Raw genomic sequence first — 20,176 nt, forward strand, 5'->3', positions numbered from 1 at the left:
TCCTGCAGGCATGAGCATTTAAGCCACTGTCAATACCTTTTGGAAGTGTGCAACTAGCATTTTCATACAGAAAAATGGAATTATTGAAATGGCTAAGGGAGTAGTTGAGATCTGTTTTCTTCCGTGAGGAAACTGCTCAGTAAATTGTTCCGCTAGTTTAGTTCTTTTCCTATGGATTTTGTGTTGTAGCCATTTTATAGTATTTCTTTTTTACTTTCCTCCTTTAGGTAATTGTTCTGAATTTCTTTTCAATGATAAAGCTGTCAGCCGATCTACTTACATATCTGAGCTTGAAAAAGTAGGCATACTTGTCAAAGTTAGGAATTGTCTCATTTTTCAGGTGAGCATTTAAGGTACTTAAAGAAAAAGCTTCTGAGATTATTTCATAGGAGTACACAGCTGTCTATGCATCAGAAAAGGGGGCACCCTTTAGCTAATTTCAAGCCAATACATTTTTTTCGTAATCTCTGCCAAGAGTTACAAGACTGCAAAATTGAAATAATGGGGTTTATGTGTACAGGAGTGCACTAGTAAGAAAGAAGCTAATCTGGAAGAAATTGAGGACTTGTATTATTCAGAGTATATGAGAAAATGTGCGTGTCTTTATAAATGTTTAGTGTGTTAAATTCTAGGAGTGTTATAAATAGGAAAAGATAATTTAATCTTACAACACTCCTGCTATCAAGATGCGTGAAAAATTACGGGATTTTGTTAACATTGAAGGGTTGAAAATCCTGCTGAGTTATTAGTTCACAAGCATTTAACAATATAGGTCAGAAATGCCTTATAGCTATGATGAATATATTTCACAGGATTGTCTTTGTTACAGTTGCTGAGGAAAATTCCCAAGTAAGAATTGGGGTTTCCCTCTATATGGATTCTTATTGTGATAATAATTTGTATGATGAGGGCATTTGCCCACTATAAAAATAGAATAAATAGTCACAAAACTTACTTCCTACGCTTTACTGACGATAGTAACTCCTTCAGATCAGTGAAGATTTGAGCAGCTAACACAGGGACAAAAACTGTGCGCACCTTAACTTTGGGAGTTACGTAACCTTCTAGTGCATTGATTTCAGCTGGTTTGCTTTTGACATACTGGGGGGGTGGGGGTAGTTTATTTTTTGTTGAAAATGAGTTTCAATTCCTTCAAAGAGGCTAAGATAATTTTGGCATTCTGATACTGCTTACTGATTTCTGCAGGTTGGTTTAGTTTGAAGGTGTTTCTCATAGACCTTACCTGACATTCTAAAACTTTTAGTGATGTCACTTAATTAGGTGAGGTAACTAGGTGATACTCATTTTGGTCCTAAACTTTTCCTTGGGTTTGAATCTAAAAGTATTTCTGTCCAGTTCTATTAACCATAAATATATCCAGAGATAAATCTGTACTATAATCCTTTTAAAGTAATTCATTAGACAACATACTGATCTACAGTGCTGCATTATTTTTTCGCAATTTTGTTGTAGGGAACAGTAGAATCAATTGCAATGAAGAAGCCGAAGGAGAGAACTCAACTTTTTGAACAAATCAGTAATTCATGGGAATATGCTGAAGAATATGAACAAAAAAAGAAAAAAATGCAGCAAGCAGAAGAGGATGCACAGTTTAATTATAACAAGAAAAAAAGTGTTGCAGCAGAACGCAAACAAGCAAAGATAGAGAAAGAGGAGGTAACGCAAAGTTATTCCTTTTTTACATGTTAAGGTCTCAGATTTTGCATCTTTTACGAACTTAAAATACAGGATTTTTAATTAAAAAACCCCCTGGTTTTATGTAGTATTTTTTTTGCTATGATGTGCTATATGATAATTTAGTATAATGTAGAAGGGTAGAGGAATACATATAATAAAATAAATGAAAGTAGGTTTGCCAGTGTAATTAAAGTGTTGACTTAGATGTTTGAGTTTTGATTAGTGCACATTACTGGAATTACAGCTACTGGTACATCGCCTTGCGTCACTTTGGACTTGAAATTAGACTGCTAATGATAAAAATCCTTTTTATAAACCATAAATAAAATTTTAATGTTGGTAGGCAGAGCATTACCAGATGCTTCTCAAGGAACTGGATGAAGAAAGGATACAGATGAAGCTTTTCCGGCTTTATCACAATGAAAAAAACATTTACTTTCTGAAAAAAAGTTGGGATGAAAAGAATATGGAGGCTAGTATCAAGAAGGAGTCTCTTTCTACAGCTGAAGATGCATTTAGAGCCAAGAAAAAAGTGGTTGGTGTACTAAACAGAGACCAACAGCACATGGAAAAAGAAATGAAGTAGGTTTTCCAATCAGATTCTCTGATAGTTGAGTTAAAGCATAGTCTGCACTGGGAATTGCTGGCAGGCGTGCATTTCCTGTTAAAGCCACGGATGATACCTCCAATGCTATGGAAGTCAGTTTGTTGCAGTTTACTAGAGTAATATCTAGGCATTGATTTCACCTCCACCACTGTGCCTAGGCTGTCAATAATTTCATTATATAAATACTCGTTTGCTATTAAGTTTGTAGAAGGTTATGCTTTAGTTCTTAAATTTCTATTTTAAGTGAGTATTAAAAGAAATATAATCTGTGGGTGTGTAACCTTACAGTTGACAACTGATTATTTGTTTGCTTGTGTAGTTGGCAGAGCCTTGTTCTTTTTCTTTTTTGTTGTGGTTGTGTCGTTTTGAATGTGTTTTGTGGTGGTTGGTTGGTTGGGTTGTTTTGGGTTTGGTTTTAGGTTTTGGGGCTGCTTGGGTTTTTTTGTTTTGGTTTGGTTTGGTTTTTTTTTTTTAGGACTCTGGAAGCATCACTAATTCAGCAGAGACCCCTCTATATAAAAGCAAAGGAAAACACTTCCTACCAAATCAAGAAAGTAGAAATGTCTAAAAAATCTCTAAAGGACAAGGAGAAATCCTGCGACAAGGAAAAGCAGAACATAAAAGAACTAGAGATAGAACTGAATGATGTTGAGAAGGCATGGAGAGCATTTGAGAAGAAAGCTGAAGAGCTTTTGCAGAAAGCCGCAGATATTCAGCTGTCAGAAAGTCAGGTGAATTGGGAGGCCAAAAAGTACTGTTTACTGGTGAAGTCCAAATATCCCCACAGATGACAGAGAAACCATTCTTTCACCAATAACCTGTAATTTCCAATGATCTTTTTGCTGTTGAGCTCAAACAAAAACAAAATTGTAACTTTCATTTACAGATTGTTTCATTGGGTGAAGAGAAATGGTGCTGCAGCCTCTTGGGGGAGTGGGCTGTCTCCTTTCAGGGTTGGGTGGGGGATAGAAGTTCCAAATATGGAACACTTCTCTAGGAAATAAATCTAAGTTGCGTAGAGATTTAGAAATTCACAATTGTGAGATTCAAAATGGTGAGCATCTCTCCTAGGGTGTGAAGTACATCTAAGCAATGTGAGAAGATACCTTCTTAGAGGGAGCAGTGAGTTTTCAGTGAACTTGAAAAGAGTTTAATGCAAACTTCAGAAGGGTTGTACACAGGGAGTGTCATTTGCAGATTAGGATTATAGCTACATGTAATTACTTGGTTGTTCTTTCTGGTTTGGTTTTTCTCCCTTTCTTCATGGAAGTCCACGTGGTACATTGTGAGAGGGTAGAATAGAAAACATCCAGTAGGATCTTGGGGTGGGAGGGTAATTTCTGAGAAATGGCTTGTCAGCTGAGGGACAGAACTAGGCCTTTAATTAGGAAAAACAAAAAGACAACAAAAATGCAAAGATAACTTGGTAGTATACATACCATACATATCCACTATCTGCTGTGGGTCAGAATCTAAAACTGAGGTAGCTCATTTATGAGCTATTTTAAGTTCTTTTGGAAGGAAAGGACTGCATCACAGTAAATTCACACTTGAAGAAGCTATCTCTGCAACCATATGGCCAGAAACAATTTTAAAACTAAGTGCTAGCTTTTCTCCACTGTCTTTTCCTTAAAATAGTTTCTGATCAATTAGTGGAGAGCCTGCAGGGCTGTTCTTTTAGTTTGTAAATCTTCCTACTCTGCACTTCAGAGGCATTTGGTCAGTTAGTCATAACTTCACAGGTTTGTTTGAAATGTTTATGTTTACCTTTAAAAAAATTGTTTGGTAACATGAGAATGCTGTAATTATAAATACCAAAACTTGCACTACTTTTGCGCTATGCAAAAACTTAGTGTTAACCTTAAGATTGTGAAGTACTATAAACTTTAGTGACTCATTTTTCAGGAGAGTTCATAAAAGTCTAAAACAAGACTGTAGGCGAGGAGTATTAAGTGTAACCTTTGGGTGGAATCTTTAATAAAATATAACTTCTTATAATGGAATTAGTAGCTAGAAAGATCTGGAGAACTGGGTGGTTTTCATAATGATGATAAAGTAGGCAATTATTGATTGAGGCTGTGACAACTCGAGTCTTCCCACTTTCAGTGGAGTGAATATTTTTGTTGTTGTTAATTGTCCAGTTGGAGCGCTATAAAGAGCTAAAGGAAATAACAAGAAAGAAAGTAGCTACACTAACCCAGCAGCTAGAAAAACTTCGTTGGGAGGAAAAAGCAGATCAAGAAAGGCTGAAACTTAATCGGAGGAAGAAAAAAGAAGTTGAGGTATTTGTATCAAGCTAGAATTATGTTTAAAGTAGATAATGTTTCTCTACCCCTTCCTCCGGTATAAATGTTTATAGAAATGTGTTAAATGCTTTGACATAAACAAATCCTCAGCAAAGGAGACACGTTGCAAGTGTTAGTTCTGTTTTCATATTGCAACAAGTTTAACAAAATGGCCTCTGAATTTCTTCAGAGAGTGGCTGCGTGGGCCCACGCTGAGGATTTCTTTTTGAAAGCTTTGGCTCTAATATTTTGCAGTTACTCAGAACATATGCTCAACTGTAATCAGTTTCTGGTTTTCTAAGATAGTTTTTCTTTCTGAGATGTCTTACTGCTGTTGTATACTGTATGACAACTCACACCCTTCGTAGGCTTATTTTGATCACAGCTAGCTTTTTGCTGGGATGTTTTTAAGGTCAGTTGTGTGTATGAGTGTGATGTAGTTGGAAAGATCTCCTTGGTATCTGCTCTTCTGTTGCACTTGAGGTGGAGTGTTTGGTGTGAATACACATCATTGCTGCTCTTTTGTTTCTGATTTATCATTGCGGATCCAAACACGTAACAATAAAATACCTACATTTTTCACTATGACTTGGTCACCATGCCTGATGTTCTGTTTCAGAAAAATTATTTCCCAACTCATTGTTCAACTTCATGTGATGCTTCTGATGGAAGTAGAAAGGACAGAAGCTCAGTTCACGATCTGCCTTTTGCTAGAAACCTTGCCCTGTTTGATGTATTGGGGTTTTTTTTTCTTTTTTTTTTTTTTTCCCTCCAGACTATGCTAACCTTGCAGTTTTGTTGCCTACTAAGAAGTTAGAGAGACAAATGCATTTCTTCACCATGTAGTTATGGAGTCAAGGTTTGGAGGAGACTACTTATGTTCAGAAAACTTAAAAATCTGTCAGAGGAGACTTCACCAGTTCTAGAGTTCCTAACACCTCATTCTTGTGCCTATAAACTTGGGTGTGTCAAAAAGTCTATTTTACTGTATATCTCTGAGAACATAAAGTCATCCTTGCCGTAATGCCTGAGTTAATACTTGCACATCCATTTACTCTTGATACTTGAACAATACTATTTTTTCTTTTCGAAGTTACTAGGAAAACCTGGTTAGTATCTAGAAGTGAAATAAATTCTATTGCTAGTATTTATAAAACTCTGCAAGTCCCATTGTACTATTGAGAAGGAAATAAAGGATACTTGAGAGTTCATAAAATGCATATCTGACCATTCAGTGTTGGCATTGCTTATCTGTACTGCTGACATTTGGTCATCACTCCTCACCATGCATGTGACCACGTCTCGCGTGCTCTGTCCAGTTCTGGGCTCCCCAGTACAAGAATGATAGTGGCATCCTGGAGTGAGTCCAGCAGAGAGCCACCAAGCTGGCTGGGGCCGGAGCACCTGGCTTGTGAGGAACAGGCTGAGAACTGGATCTCTTCAGTCTGGAGAGGGAGAGGTGAAGGGGAGACCTTATTGCTGGCTGCTGTTACCTGGTGGGAGGGTATGAAGAAGACAGAGCCACACTCTTTCTAGAGGTGTGCGATGATAGGGTGGGAGACAACAGGCACAGCTTTGAACGTGGGGAATTCTGAATAGCTATTAGGTAAACCGTTTCATCTCAAGGATAGTCAGACATTGCACAAAGAGGTTGTGGACTCTCCGTCCCTAGACCTATTCTAAAAGGTCATAAGGATTTCAGAAGTTAAATTAAGGCTTTGTAAAATGTGTGGGTAACACTTCCCCCCCCCCTTTCATTTGCTTTTATTAATGTATTTTTATTCAATTTGAGTAATTGAAAATGCTTGTTTCATTCTTCGCTTGTTTTTTTAGTACAATGCTTTTCTGTCAGGTTGGAATTTCTATGTCTTCTTCCTGTGTCCTTAGGAGAAAGCTTCTATTAATCTCAGGCCAAGAAAAGCACCTTTTTTGTTTTAACACCTGTAATGTACTAACACTGTGTTTGAAGTTCTATTCTTTGGTGGTGTCATGATTCTTTGTGCTGAAAAGACTTTCTCTGAACTGTAGCCAAACATGCAAAATCTAGTAATGGACTTGATAAAAAAATTTTCCTATGTTATTCATGGTGCAATTTGGCAATATTGGCATAGTATTGAAAGAGAGATGCTATTACTTCAGCATGGAATACCAACAAGGAAGAAAAGATGTATCTCTGTACTTGTTCTGAATTAAGAACTTTGTATCTTGCTATAAAACTGTTGTTTTCCTCTGGCTTGCTTTTAACACGTTCTGTTTGTGACTGCATAGGAAAACATAAAACAGACTGTGGAACAGATAGAAGAGCATAAAAAACGAATAGAGAAGTTGGAAGAATATGCCAAGAAATGCACGTATGTTTAAAGCATTAAAAGCTAATTGGATTTCTTGTGTATTATATATTTTCAAATTAACATAGCAGGTTTCTAATTCTTTTCTTTCCAATTTTAATAAGGACTAGAATTCTTACTAATTCTAATTAATAATTCAGTTACTTTAGCTGTCAGAATAAAGTAGGAATTATGATGACTCATCTGTATGTTTGAAACAGTTTTACAGTTGCTTCTAATTTCTTGTGGGTGTGCAAATTACGTCACTACAGATAGGATGTGGGTCTATTAGTGTATAGATTCCAAATGAGAGAACAGGGCGGTTGTGTAGTTGTGCTGCTCTAGGAAGCAGTTAATATTTACACAGAGTATTAGGAGCACAGCTCAGTTCTTGCTTACTGGGTCTTGTCTTCTACTGCATTTTTAGTCTTTGTGAGATAGGCTATAAGCCCTTCATTGAGCAACCTGAACTAACTTTGACGTTAGCCTGTGTTTTGTGCAGGAGGTCAGAGTAGGTGGTCTCCAGAGATTTTTTAATTTTTTTTTCTCCCTGACCTGTCTTTTCCTGTGCATCTGCAGTGTGTGCTTGGGCTTAATGCTGTGTACTGAACAAAGTTCTGCCATATATGGGGAGCAGCAGACCCATTGTGGTTGGTATGATGCAAAATTACTTTTAATTAAGTAGGTGTAGTAGAGTGTGGTAGAGCCCTAATGACTTTGGTAAGTGTGTAAAGTGAGTCATAATTTTACATGAGAATTCTCAGTCCTGCTTAGTCTTACAATACCAGACCTTTTCTTGATGGAGGATGAAACAGTATGGTTGTGTTACACAGACAAAGACTCTCACCTGACTCAATTTTGAAACATTAAAAATGGCTTATACTATAGAATGCGACTCGTATAAGAAGTAGCTTCTTATAGATATTTAAAATCTTTAATGATTTTCATAGTCTGTGACCACGGAATGACTTAAATTTTATAAGCAAAAAGCTTGTATAAATGAAATAGTAAATTACTTTACTATTTTTGCTTCCCTTCGAAGTGAATCATTAGCAGAGAAGAAACAGCAAGAGGAAGTGCTGACTAAAGAAATGGAAAATGCGACAACACGAATGGCTGAAGTGAATGAAGAATTGAACAAAATAGTTGGTGAACTGCAGAATGCCAAAATTGATTACCATGAAGGAAGGCGTCAGCAAATGAAAGCAGAGATCCTGGAAAGTCTCAAAAGACTATATCCGGATTCTGTGGTAATTGAATGGCCTCATTTAAATGCCTTATTTTAGAATTAAGGCTGAGTAAGCAGTTAGAGTAAATTGGACTGTCTTGAATATTATTTTAGACTTCAAGCTTACTTGAGTGAGCTTGGTGAGATAGTATTACTGAAAGAATGGTAGTGTATGCTGTCATTATTTTTCACAGTTTCCAAAAACAGACAGATTACTGCTTGCGCCAAAGAATAATTTTGATCTTGTGTTCAATTTTTTTTTTTTAACTTTTGGTTTTGTTTTCTTCTCCTCAAACATATTTTTGACTGACTGACTTTGAACATGTGAATGGGAAGGTTAGCTGCGAGAACATTTGTTCTAGAAAGACTGCTTCTCCAAAAGGATGATTTTGTTCAGGTGCATGAGATTTTTATGTTACAAAGTGGTCTGTCTTTGCTTATCAGTTACCGTTTGGTATTACTGAAGAGAAATCTAAGTGTTTTGTGTATTGATTCTGAATTGTCGGTAGACACTGATTGTTTTATTGACACTTCAAAATATTTACTCCAACATTGGGAGCTATTCCAAATAGGAACTTTTAAATAACTAGTCAGATGAATAGTTGGTCTCCAAGTATGTCTCAGTATATGTCCTCTTTGATACACATAGTCAGTTGAGATGTACAAGCTGAGAATTTTTTTTTAATGTTTAGAAGGTGACTTATCTCTGCTTACTAGTGCTGCCATAAGAACATAAAAAATAAAATGTTTCCTGTTGTTCTTTGCTTCTTTTCTTTTGCAAAACTTCCTCAGAATCTGGCACGTGTCTGATCCTTTTGTTTTTTCAAGATATTAAGAAATTTGCTTTTCATCTGTTCTTCAGATTTTTTTTCATCTGTGTCAACAAGGTGTTCCAAAAAATCAAAAAGATGATTGATATATCTCTTTTTTGCTCACTCTTTGCGTTGTTTCCCTATTTGAGAGCTAGATCAGAATGGTGATACTGTGCTGGCTTAGGGGAGAGCTGGCGTTCCCCATGTTCTCTGCTATTCAGCTTCAGGAGCTGCAAATTTAAGAGTATTTACAGATATGATGGCTTCTAAGAAGTGAAAAGTAGATAAGTTGATTAGGTTACATAAATTATCCCATTACAGAAAGTCTTAACAATACCTGCTTCCATTACCTTTGTTCCTGCACTAGTTTTCCCAACACTAGCATATGAGGCAACAGAGTTGCTTCTCAGCTGCTCCTTTGCTCTGGTGTACTCCTTTGAGATTGCTGAACACAATCCAAATTAAAGTCTCGAGATGGAATGGTCATGAGATGTTTCATCTTCTGGTAGTCTGCTAAGTACTGAGGCAGAACTGGAGGAAATCTTGGTGTTGTTCTCCTGAATTTTATAGACAAAAATGGCATACTGCTTCTAAATGTTTAGTTCTTGCATCCGTTTTAAAGCTTTTGTTCTTATGTGTCTTGGTTTGAAAGGCAGGTGTCTGTGGAGGAAGGCAGGAGCCTCCCTTGAAATGGAAAGTGCAACCCCCTTCCCTCCAAATTATTATAATTTTGAAATTAACGGGCGTTCAGGCAAAGATATGGGGAATAGGAATAACAGTTCTTTACTAATATATATATATATATATATATATATAACACAAGGCAGGGAAAAAACCAAACAACCCACTGGTTTACACTGACAGAGTCAGAAATACAACCTGACACCCTGTTAGGGTGGCAGTAGCAGTCCGATAAGATGGTGGCTGTGGTCCTCCTGAAGTGATGGATGTAGTTCTTTGGAAGCAGCAATCAGGTAAAAGGGTCTGGTCTTCCTCCGAAGGTCCAGTGGTAGGTAGGTAGCTCTTGTCCTCTGGAACTCCAGTGGGGGGAAAAGCTTCTCTGGGAATCCAGTGGAAGAAGGCTGCTAGGGTGTTGGAGATCTCCGTTTTTATTTGGCATGGACTGCTTGGCTCCTTCCCCCCGGGTGGAGCATCTCACAATGGGATGGGGAGTCGTGAGGCAGTTCCTTGATGGGCCATTAACAGGAGATAGCCCAGGAGCGAGTTATCGATGGGTCAGGCGATAAGGCATTGCTGTGCCCAGTAACAGGAGATAGTCCAGAGGGGGGAGGCAGGGAGCACCGCCCCACCTGGTCTCAACAGCTCCTGAAGATGGTAATAGAATATTTTTTTTCCTTTTGGCACATTTTACACTGTAACCCAGGACATTCTGTTAAAACATTCTTGTAATGGTTGGTGAATGTTCTAGGTACTGGAATAGCCATGCAGCAATGTGATTCCTGCTGTATGAGTGATGTGTACATTTTCACGGATTTGTCTGATCAACAAAGCGAATTTTGCAGCTGATTACAGTTCTTAACAATTTCATTCTCAAAACAGCGTGTTTATATTGGTAGTTTTAATTGGCAAGATTGCTATTGTTACAGATTCAGTTGGGCTGTCAATATTTGTATTCACAGAAATATGGCTTTCCATCTGCACTCATATGCCTGTGTCTGAAAATACATAGATCTTCTGTACAGTTTTGGATATCTGAAACATCACGTGTCTGAGCTGCATATAGAAACATCCAAGTAGATGACACTGTGTGAGAAAATGAGGAAACTAAATAAAGAAACTTGTAGTGTTTGTATTATCCTTGCTTCTACTGCTTTTCAGAAAAGGGAGAACATTTGACAAGAGGAGGGTAGGGAAGTAGATCATGGTAGACCACAATTTGGTCTCATGGAAATAATCTCAGTGATATCATTCTTGAGATAGTAGCATGCATAACCTATCACATACAACTCTTACCAGTTCTCATCGTGTTTTCATTTGTTTAAATTCGATGAGGTTAAAACTGTAGATACTCAAGAGGAGACCAGTAGCTGTATGTCAACAAACGGAAAAATTGTTCTTGCATGAATTCACAGGTTATAATGTTTAGAATGTGTATTAGTAGCTTTAATCACTCGAGGAAAGCTCAATTGTATGTATAAATACAAAAATGGAACAGAAGATCTTAAAGGAGAATGTATAACAAAGAAGTAATTACTTTTATCTATGGAGGTGTTATTTCAAAATAGAGCAAAATGGGCTTGATTACTTGGACTATGCAGTACAAGAAAAGCAGGTTTTATTTTTTTCATGCTACTAAAGTAAGCAGGTACTTCTTTTTTGCATTGAAACTGGAATAGTGCCTCTCTTGATACCATTTTCCAGTTACCAGTTCTATTTATTTTAAAGACCTTATTGTCATTCAGAGATCTTCCTGTGTGTTAGATACTTTCTCTCCAAAAAAAGGTGCTTAGTGAACTTCACTGTTTTCACTCTGTCACACTTCTGGAAGTGTCTGCTAGAGATTCTAAGTGAAACATTGAGATGCGTAACTGAAACCTCAGGGAAAAAATTAAATCCCTTCAGATTTTGAAGGCATACTTTGCAATTTGGATTGATGACTGTTACAATTTCTGTTTTTTCCTGATGTACAGCCATTGTAAGAGTGCAGCTGGTAGATATATTACATGTTTTCCTCTTGCTATTTCAGTGTTTCCTATGCAGAAAAATTATTTGATAGCTAATGTAACTTACTAATATTTCTGTATATTTTTATCTTCAGTTTGGAAGACTGCTCGACCTGTGTCATCCTATTCATAAAAAATACCAGCTTGCTGTTACCAAGGTATTCAGCAAATACATGACTGCTATTGTTGTTGCCACTGAAAAAACAGCAAGAGATTGCATTCGGTTCCTAAAACAAGAACGAGCTGAACCTGAAACTTTTCTTGCTTTGGATTACCTTGATGTAAGTACACTTTTTCTTTTTCCTGTCATCGGCAAGTTAATACACCGGTAAATCTTGATGTTGGCTTATTTAGGCTTAGCTAAAATAGGCTTAAGAGTTAAGGCAAAGCGCTTACGGGGTGAACTTCAAGAAGTTCCTGTCAGCCCATTTCTCCAGCCTGCTGAGGTTCTTCTGGATGGCAACGTGACCATCTGGCATATCAGCTGTTCCTTCTGGTGTTTTGTCATCGGCAGACTTGATGAGGGTATGCTCTACCCCATCGTCCAGATAATTAATTAAGATGTTGAACGGGATTGGTCACAGTATTGACGTGGTTGGTTCCTGGCTTCCAACTGGACTTTGTGCCACCAGTCACCACCCTGTGAGCCTGTCTGTTCAGCCAGTTTTCAGTCCACCTCACTGCCTGTTCAGCCAGACCATATTTCTTCAGCTTCTCTATGAAAATCTTACAGGACACAGTGCTTGAAAGACTTCCTGAAGTCTAGGTAGACAGTGTCCACTGCTCTCTCGTCATCTACCAGGCCAGTCATTTCATTGTAGAAGGTTGTCAGGTTGGTCAAGCATGACCAGCTTGGTGAATCCATGCTGACTAATGCTCAAAGACTTTCTTGCTGTTCATGTGCCTGGAAATGGTTTCTAGAATTACTTGCTCCTTCCCCTTCCCAGGGATCAATGTGAGGCTGACTGTCCTGTAGTCCCTGGGTCTTCTTTCTTGCCCCATTTTGGACACAGGAGTCGCGCTTGTCTTTCTCCAGTCCTTGGGGACTTCTTTCAGTTGCCACGATCTTTGAAAGATACTGGGAGATCTTCCTTGTTCCAGCCTTTTCCCCTGGTCTCTGGAACGCAGGATTCCTGGAGGCCAGTCATGCTAGTAAAGACTGAGGTGAAGATGGAATTCCATGTCCTGTATCATTAGTTCCCCTGCCTCATTCAGCAGCAGGCCCACATTTTCCCTCATCTTCATTTTGTTGCCTCTGTACTTAGAGAAGCCATTTCTTTGACATCCCTTGCCACATTCAATTCCAGTTGGGCACTGGCTTTCCTAACCCCGTATCTGCATGCTTGTACAATGCCTCTATATTCCTCCCAGGTTACCTCTCCCTGCCCCCACCTTCTATATGCTTCCTTTTTGTGTTTGAGTTTTGCCAGAAGCTACTTGTTTATCCGTGTAGACCTCCTGGCTTTTTTGCCTGACTTCCTGCTCATTGGGATGATTGCTCTTAAGGCTGAAGGAGACAATACTTGAATATTAACCAGCATTCCTGGGCTCCTCTTCACTCAGAGGCCTTATCCTATTGGACTTTACTAAGCAGATGTTTGAAGAGGCAGAAGTCTGTTCTCCTGAAGTCCGGGATTGTGAGCTTGCCTTTTGCCCTGCTCCCTTCTCTCAGGACCCTGAACTCTCCTATCTCATGCTCTCTGCAGCTGGGGCTGCCTTTGACTTTCCCATCCCCAGCAAGCCTCTCCTTGTTGATGAGTATGAGATCCAGCAGAGCACCTCTCCTCGTTGGCTTGTCTGTCATTTGGGTGAAGAAGTTGTCATCAATGCTTCCCAGGAACTGCCTGGATTTCTTATGCCCTGCTATGTTGTCCCTGTAGCAGATATCAGGGTAGTTCAAGTTCCCTGTGAGGACCACGGCCTGTGAATGTGACAGCTGCTTTTAGCTGTCTGTAGAAGGCCTCATTTGCTTGTTCATCCTGGTCAGGTGGTCTGCAGCAGACACCCAGTACAGTGTTCTTCACCAGTTCATTCTTCAGTCCTTACCCGTGAGCTCTCAGGTGGCTCATTGTCCATCCGCAGGCAGAGCTCTGTGCATTTCAGCTGTTCACATACAGGGCAACTCCACCTCCTCGTCTTCCCAGCCTGTCCTTCCTAAACAGCCTGTAGCCCTCTCCATCCCACATGTCTCCGTGATCCCAGGAAGATTGTAGCCCTGCAACTGCACATAGATCTCTTAACTCATCTTGTTTATTCCCCGTGCTATGTGCGTTACTGTACTCACATTTTGTGCACAGTGAAATAGGTTTTACAGATTTAAGGACTCTAGTATACACAGAATATGAAAACAAGATCTGTTTCTAGTCTTGTAGTGACTGGGACTTGCATTCTTTTGACTCATACATCCTATCCCCAGACCACTCAGATTTGGACCTGCTTTGCTGTTACAACATGATTTCTAAACACCACTTACTTGCTTTACAGGTTAGACCAATCAACGAGAAGTTAAGAGAGATAAAAGGAGCTAAAATGATGGTGGATGTTGTACAAACTCCATTTGCTCCGCTGAAAAAAGTGATTCAGTTTGTGAGTGGGAATGGCTTGGTCTGTGAAACAGTTAAAGAAGCGAAACAGATAGCGTTTGATGGACCAGTGAGGTTGAAAGTAAGAAGCTGAATTTTGTTGCATTATGTTTTTCATTGCAGTTGTGTATTTGATGCTATTTAAATAATTCTTCTATAAACATCCCATGAACTACTGCAGATAAACACAGAATGGTACGATATTAGGAAGAATTTGTTTACTGAAAGGGCTGTCAGGCATTGGAACAGCTTGCCCAGGGAGGTGGTGGAGTCACCATCCCTGGAGGTGTTTTAAGAGGCGGGTAGATGTTGTACTTAGGAACATGGTTTAGTGGTGTTGGTAGAGCTGGGACAAAGGTTCGACTCTATGATCTTGAAGGTCTCTTCCAACCAAAACTGTTCTATGATTCTATGTTTAAGTGATTTCCTGGAAAAAGGAGGTAAATTAGAGGATAGTTAAATGTCCAAATATGCTTTTTTTGTTATGGTCCTCTTGATGAAATGGAGGAGGAGGAAGGAGGGATAATCCTCTTCAGGCATGGGATAATCCTAATCAGCTGTCTGATCTAAAAATACGAAATTTATCTTGCTACGTTTTCTATGAAGAAATGCTTCCAAAAATACTTTAAAAGATCTGACAGAATCTTGTAGTTGTAGATGTAGATTGTGTTGAGGACTGGAAGCTTCTCTGTCTCTTCCTGAAGTTCTTATCTGTAGCTCTGTTGCTGTCACAGTCTGTAGAGCCCTTTTATGCACTTAGTAAACCTTTAAGAATCTTGATTAAAACATCTTAAAGTTGAAGGTGAGTGTGAAGTCAGGTTTACTTGGAATCCAGTTAAGTCACAAAAAGAACCCAAGTTCTTTACTGAAACTTACGCTTTCTGTTTACAAATGAGCTGGTTTCCTTCATTCCATTATCGCATTGCTTGGTTTGCTCTGCTGAGCCAGACATAACCTTCTAAGTAGCTGGTGTATACACAAAATGTCTCAATTTCCTAAATACAAGGAAATTACACAATTTTATTTCCTGTTCTGATCTGTTGTCATAATACTAAAATGTGACTAGTGCCAAGAAACAACAGACTTTTTTTGTGGCTTCATGCATCTCTTGTTACCATGTTTGGAACAGGAAAAAGAAATTGGAGTCCAACTAAGATGCGGTTGTTATTTGTTTAGCTACCATGTGTTGGTGCACTAGTTCATGAGGTGTTTTGGCTGCTTTGTGTTCAGATGTATTTGTTTTTAATTTTATTTTTTTCTTCCAGACAGTGGCTCTTGATGGAACTTTATTTTTGAAATCTGGAGTGATTTCTGGAGGATCAAGTGATTTAAGATTCAAAGCTAGATGTTGGGATGATAAAGAAATTAATAAAATGAAAGAAAGAAGAGATAGCTTGATTAATGAGTTAAAGGTAGGTCTCTTTAAAAGCACTTAATTGAAAAAGGCATAAAGGAGTAAAAGTTGCATCTTAATTCAGCTACGGGAAGATGATTTTTTATAAAGGTGTTTTTAAAAAGTTCTAGAAGATGCAGACAAGGACATGGAAGCTGTTTATCCTCTTCTAGTTAATTGTAATCAACTGTGGGTCTCTGTCCTTAGCTGGTGGGTTGGTTCATGTATCACAGAGGTAGAGAACTGGGACAACACTGTTGGTACAAGTCACTTCAAGGAAAAGAGCTGTTTTTTCAAAGTATCTGAAGACTTTTAGTGAAAAAGATGATACATTCTGTCAACATAAAAATATTTGCACAGACCAAAATCTGTTAGTGTAAGACAACTTGTCATACCTCTAGTTATTTTGAAAGAGGGGTAGAGTTAGGAATTTAGGAATTAGCAAGGAAATGCTTTCTTTTCAGAAATAAATCTGTTACAAACCAACTCTTGAATATGACCAGTGCTATCAGCATTTACCTGAATGGGGCCTATGGCAGTGAGTTTTATGTAGTGTGTAAATCTGACAAATGAGTAATTGCCAAAAAAATTACCTTTTGTTTAAAATGCTTTTTCTCCAATCGTAATATTTTTCTAGGACTTAATGAAGATCAAACGTAAGGAGGCTGACTTGAAGCAGTTACATGCTCAATGCCACGGAACTCAGACACGACTTAAATATTCACAGAGTGAATTGGAGCTTATTAAAAAGAAACATCTCGCTAATCTCTACACGGTGTAGTACTAAACCTTTATAATTTTCATGTTTAATAACTGTGTCTCTTTACCTAAGCTGTGATTACTGGTGAAATAAATACTAATTCCTTATGTAGTTTTTTTTAATTCAGTTTGTTTTACATAGAGCAGTCATGACTGAGGAATTAATAAAATATAAAAAACAAGATGACAAAGTAATTTACACGAGGCTTTTTCTGGTTTTGGTTTTAAGTTTGAATTTCTGATAAGCTCGGTTTATCATTTAGTAACCCTCAGAAGTTGTAAATTAAAATGCAATTTAAAGGATACTTATGTAATTTGCTTTTCTCCTTATTAAAACTGTAATCATTGCATGTAAATTGGCAATAATAGTGGGTAAGTGGCATTTGAGAAGAACATATTTAAAGTTTTTTAATCAGAACATCTGGAATAGTTAATCTGGAACAGAGCTGTCTCAATTTCTAGCAAGTTGACCGTCCTTTTAAGAAAAATTAGTATCTTTTCGCTTTCTGTCTAGGAAAAATCAAAACTGGAAAGTGAACTGGTAAATATTGAGTCTCAGCATGATATGCTGAATGAAGGAGTAGCACAAAGAAAAGAAAGAATAGAAGAATTTCAGAAGAAAATTAATGAGGTAATGCCTTCTGTCGTAGTCGCGACAGCCTATGCTATTAGACTACAGAAATTTCTTTCTGTTCCTGCTGACTTCTAGAACCTGGTCAGCTTTTAACTTTGTAAAACTTTGTTGAGAAGGCTTATAAGTTACTCCAGCAATCTTCTCACATTCTCTACCTCTCTTACCACGGTAATTATGAACAGAAGTGCACTTGGATGTTAGGATACATGTATCGTAGCTTTGCAAATCGATTTCCTTAAAATCAAAGGACGTGTACGTGCCAAACACAAACCCAAACAACCAAATCCATCTACTTCTTGAATATTAGGTGAAGCTTTGCTTGATATATACACCATAATTTCATTTTACATAGGAGACAATTTTTGAGTTTGAAAAAGATGGGTTGGTTTTCCCCTACCTTTTCCTGCTCTACTAATAAGTAGGATTTACCCTTTGTGGTATCGATCAGGGACAGTCCATCAAAGTTCGCAGCCTTAGAGCTCTCAGTGCAAACTTTCACTGTAGCTCAAATCCCAGTCTAGGTCTTGGGGTGAAATTTGATAAGTATCAGCTAATTCTTTGTCAGACTCTACTGTCCAAGTTCTTTGTAAGAAACTGTAGTTACAGGATCTTTCCTTTTTGTGGAGACATAATTACGCAGCGTGACTGCATGACTACACTGTAACCTTCTTCTGGTGTGAAGTCTGGCTGGCCGATGTAGATCTGTGACAGTGTGTACGTGCAGTAAACTCCGTACACACTCACGAGATTTGCAGATCTCTCAGGTATCAGTGCACTCACTAGGTAGACAGTCTGTGCACAGGTGACTGTCCTGCTGAAAATCATTCTCACTGCAGTCACAGCAGGACCCTGTTCAGTGTCTGCATGGAAATGCTTTATCTATCTTTTCATCTGGAGAAGAGAAGATGCAGCACTGCTGCAACCCATAGGGCACGATAGATAGGCCTGCTCATGCCATTAGGAGGAGAGCTCTGTATCAGTTTTCTAGAGCTGAGAACAGTTCTCAGCACAGCTGGAGTGCTTTGTTCTGAACTCTACAGCTGTCATGTCTACATTAGACCTGTTACACCACTGTATGCTAGAAAAGCAGATAAAGAGCAGCATAGTGTGAAGACTCCTTTCTCTTCTTGGGAAGTAGCCAACATCTGTGCTTTATTTTCTGTGCGCTCTGATTACCCTGGGAGAATGGTTGAGGTGTCCGTGTTGATTGTCAGCAAATTCCTCATTCCACTGTTTTGTTTTGGGTTTTTTGTTTGTTTGGGTGGGAAGGGGAATGGGGTGTTTTGGGTTTGTTGGGTTTTCTGGATGTTGTGGGTTTGGGGTTTGTTTTGGGGTTTTTTTGTTTTGTTTTTTTAAGACTGTTGTATGCCTACATTCCTTTGGAGTCCAAGTCATGGAAGATGGAGCTAGCCTGTGATGTAACTGAGTTTTCTTTGCTTTCCCTTTTTTTTTGAGGGGTAGCTGATGCAGAGCTTAAGGATGTTATGCTATCCCCACCTGTCCAAATTCATTATCTGTCATGGTACTAAACAGCTTTTGTCATTAGAACCTGCTCCTTTCTGCTTTTTATCAGCAACAGGAAAAGTTCTCTGATGTGTGATCCAGCAGTTAGGTTTCCCAGCTGTTTTTTTCTGCAGTGTTCTGCCATCTCATACCTCATTTTCCCTATTGTTCTCTAATCTTCCCATGGTCCCCAGCACAGATTGTACAGACAGCTAACAAATTCAAAAGTATGGTTGTCGTGAAGAGACTGAAGGCATTCAGGGAATTGAATAGCAGTAAATCCTAATCTGATACCAAGAAGGGTTTTGTACTGTGTTGTACTAGAGCAGACAATAACTGGCCTCTCTGAGAAATAAGCACCTCATCTCTCCTGCTCTCTGGAAGCTGTCTTTGTTCCTATTCTGGCCAAACAAAGAAACGTGGTACAGACTGTGGAAAAGTGGTGCTGCAGTTTTATCTGGAAAATTCACAGCCCTGCACCTAGATGCTTATGTAAATGTGGATTCTTAGAGATTCCTCACCCCTGTCTGTAGATATTTGGAATATGGAATAAATGTGTAACTTAGTTCCTGGCCTCTGATACATTCTCATCAATCTTTCTTGGATTAATCTGACTGGAATTCTGCATGTAAAAAGAAGCCAAATCTGCTTCACGTTCTCTTGTCTTGCTTGTGGTGCAGTCGTGAGACAGTACAGATGTCTGTCATCTGCAGGCATGGAGAAAGTCACTGGTGTTTAGGCTATAAGAATTCCAGATCCAGGGAACTTTTCTTTTGCTTGTTCTGCAAAAAAGCCCAAATGGAGGCTGGGCATCAGTTTCCAAACAATGGTATTACCGGAATAATATAACTCGATTTGATGTGGTATTTGATACCTGGTTAAACAAGCCTGCGTAGCAAACCAATATAAACAGTACTGGATTTTGACCTGTAAAGTTCTCTTAAAATTTTGTGCAGTTTGAGTTTCCTTTTAAATGCTGTCGGCTGTTGCTATTTCTTAGTTCGCTCCTGCCATATCCGCTATTTGTTTGCTTAAAGTGCTCATTAAAATGAGGACAGGTTTTGTCTGAAGCTTTTGTTGGTATATACTGTATAATTAGGAAAGGAGAGATTCTGTAGCAGGTTTTTTTGCTGTGGCTTTGCTGTAAATGGAACATAGCAATTAATATTTATGAATCACTTGAAAGGATTAAAATGAAGAACTGAACTGCACCAAGAAACCTGGTGTGTCTGATTAGTATACCATTCAGCTTTCTCTTCCTCACCTGACTGGGAACAACAGACAAAACCAGGGAAGTTGGTGCTGTCAAGAAGAGCTTAGATCAGAGTTACCTTTTGCTGATCATATGCCTTGTATCTGGTATTTGTACTGGAAGTGTTATTTGAAAATTTCAAGTACAGATTATTTCTCAGTAGTTCAGTTTGCTGTTTCTTAAAGTACATTGAAAATCCAGCATGTAACATGAAGTGATTGTCTAAATGTTTTACTTCTGTGAGTTGCAAAATAGTATAAACATATTTTGCTCCTTTTCTCTTTATTCAAAGGCTGAAGATGCTGTTTTCCGGGAATTCTGTGAAGAAATTGGTATAGAAAATATTCGTGTGTATGATCAAGAACGTATGAGACAACAAGAGGAGATTGATAAGAGAAGGTGATTATTTGTA

At 38.5% G+C, this 20,176-nt stretch overlaps 1 protein-coding gene across 1 annotated transcript in view; it reads left to right on the top strand.

Moving 5' to 3' along the window:
* SMC1B (structural maintenance of chromosomes 1B) overlaps positions 1–20,176 on the top strand; it is a 37,253-nt gene that overhangs the window by 2,395 nt on the left and 14,682 nt on the right. The window contains exons 3-15 of the mRNA XM_086461114.1: positions 228–340; positions 1,474–1,677; positions 2,042–2,280; positions 2,781–3,036; positions 4,447–4,587; positions 6,859–6,941; positions 7,960–8,167; positions 11,737–11,922; positions 14,126–14,305; positions 15,489–15,635; positions 16,254–16,391; positions 16,890–17,006; positions 20,057–20,163. Coding sequence (XP_086317240.1) covers positions 228–340; positions 1,474–1,677; positions 2,042–2,280; positions 2,781–3,036; positions 4,447–4,587; positions 6,859–6,941; positions 7,960–8,167; positions 11,737–11,922; positions 14,126–14,305; positions 15,489–15,635; positions 16,254–16,391; positions 16,890–17,006; positions 20,057–20,163 — 2,119 coding nt within the window. The remainder of the gene's footprint in view (positions 1–227; positions 341–1,473; positions 1,678–2,041; positions 2,281–2,780; positions 3,037–4,446; positions 4,588–6,858; positions 6,942–7,959; positions 8,168–11,736; positions 11,923–14,125; positions 14,306–15,488; positions 15,636–16,253; positions 16,392–16,889; positions 17,007–20,056; positions 20,164–20,176) is intronic.

This window comes from Leptosomus discolor, chromosome 1 (assembly GCF_034619465.1).
Source record: "Leptosomus discolor isolate bLepDis1 chromosome 1, bLepDis1.hap2, whole genome shotgun sequence".
NCBI classification, from domain to species: domain Eukaryota; kingdom Metazoa; phylum Chordata; class Aves; order Leptosomiformes; family Leptosomidae; genus Leptosomus; species Leptosomus discolor.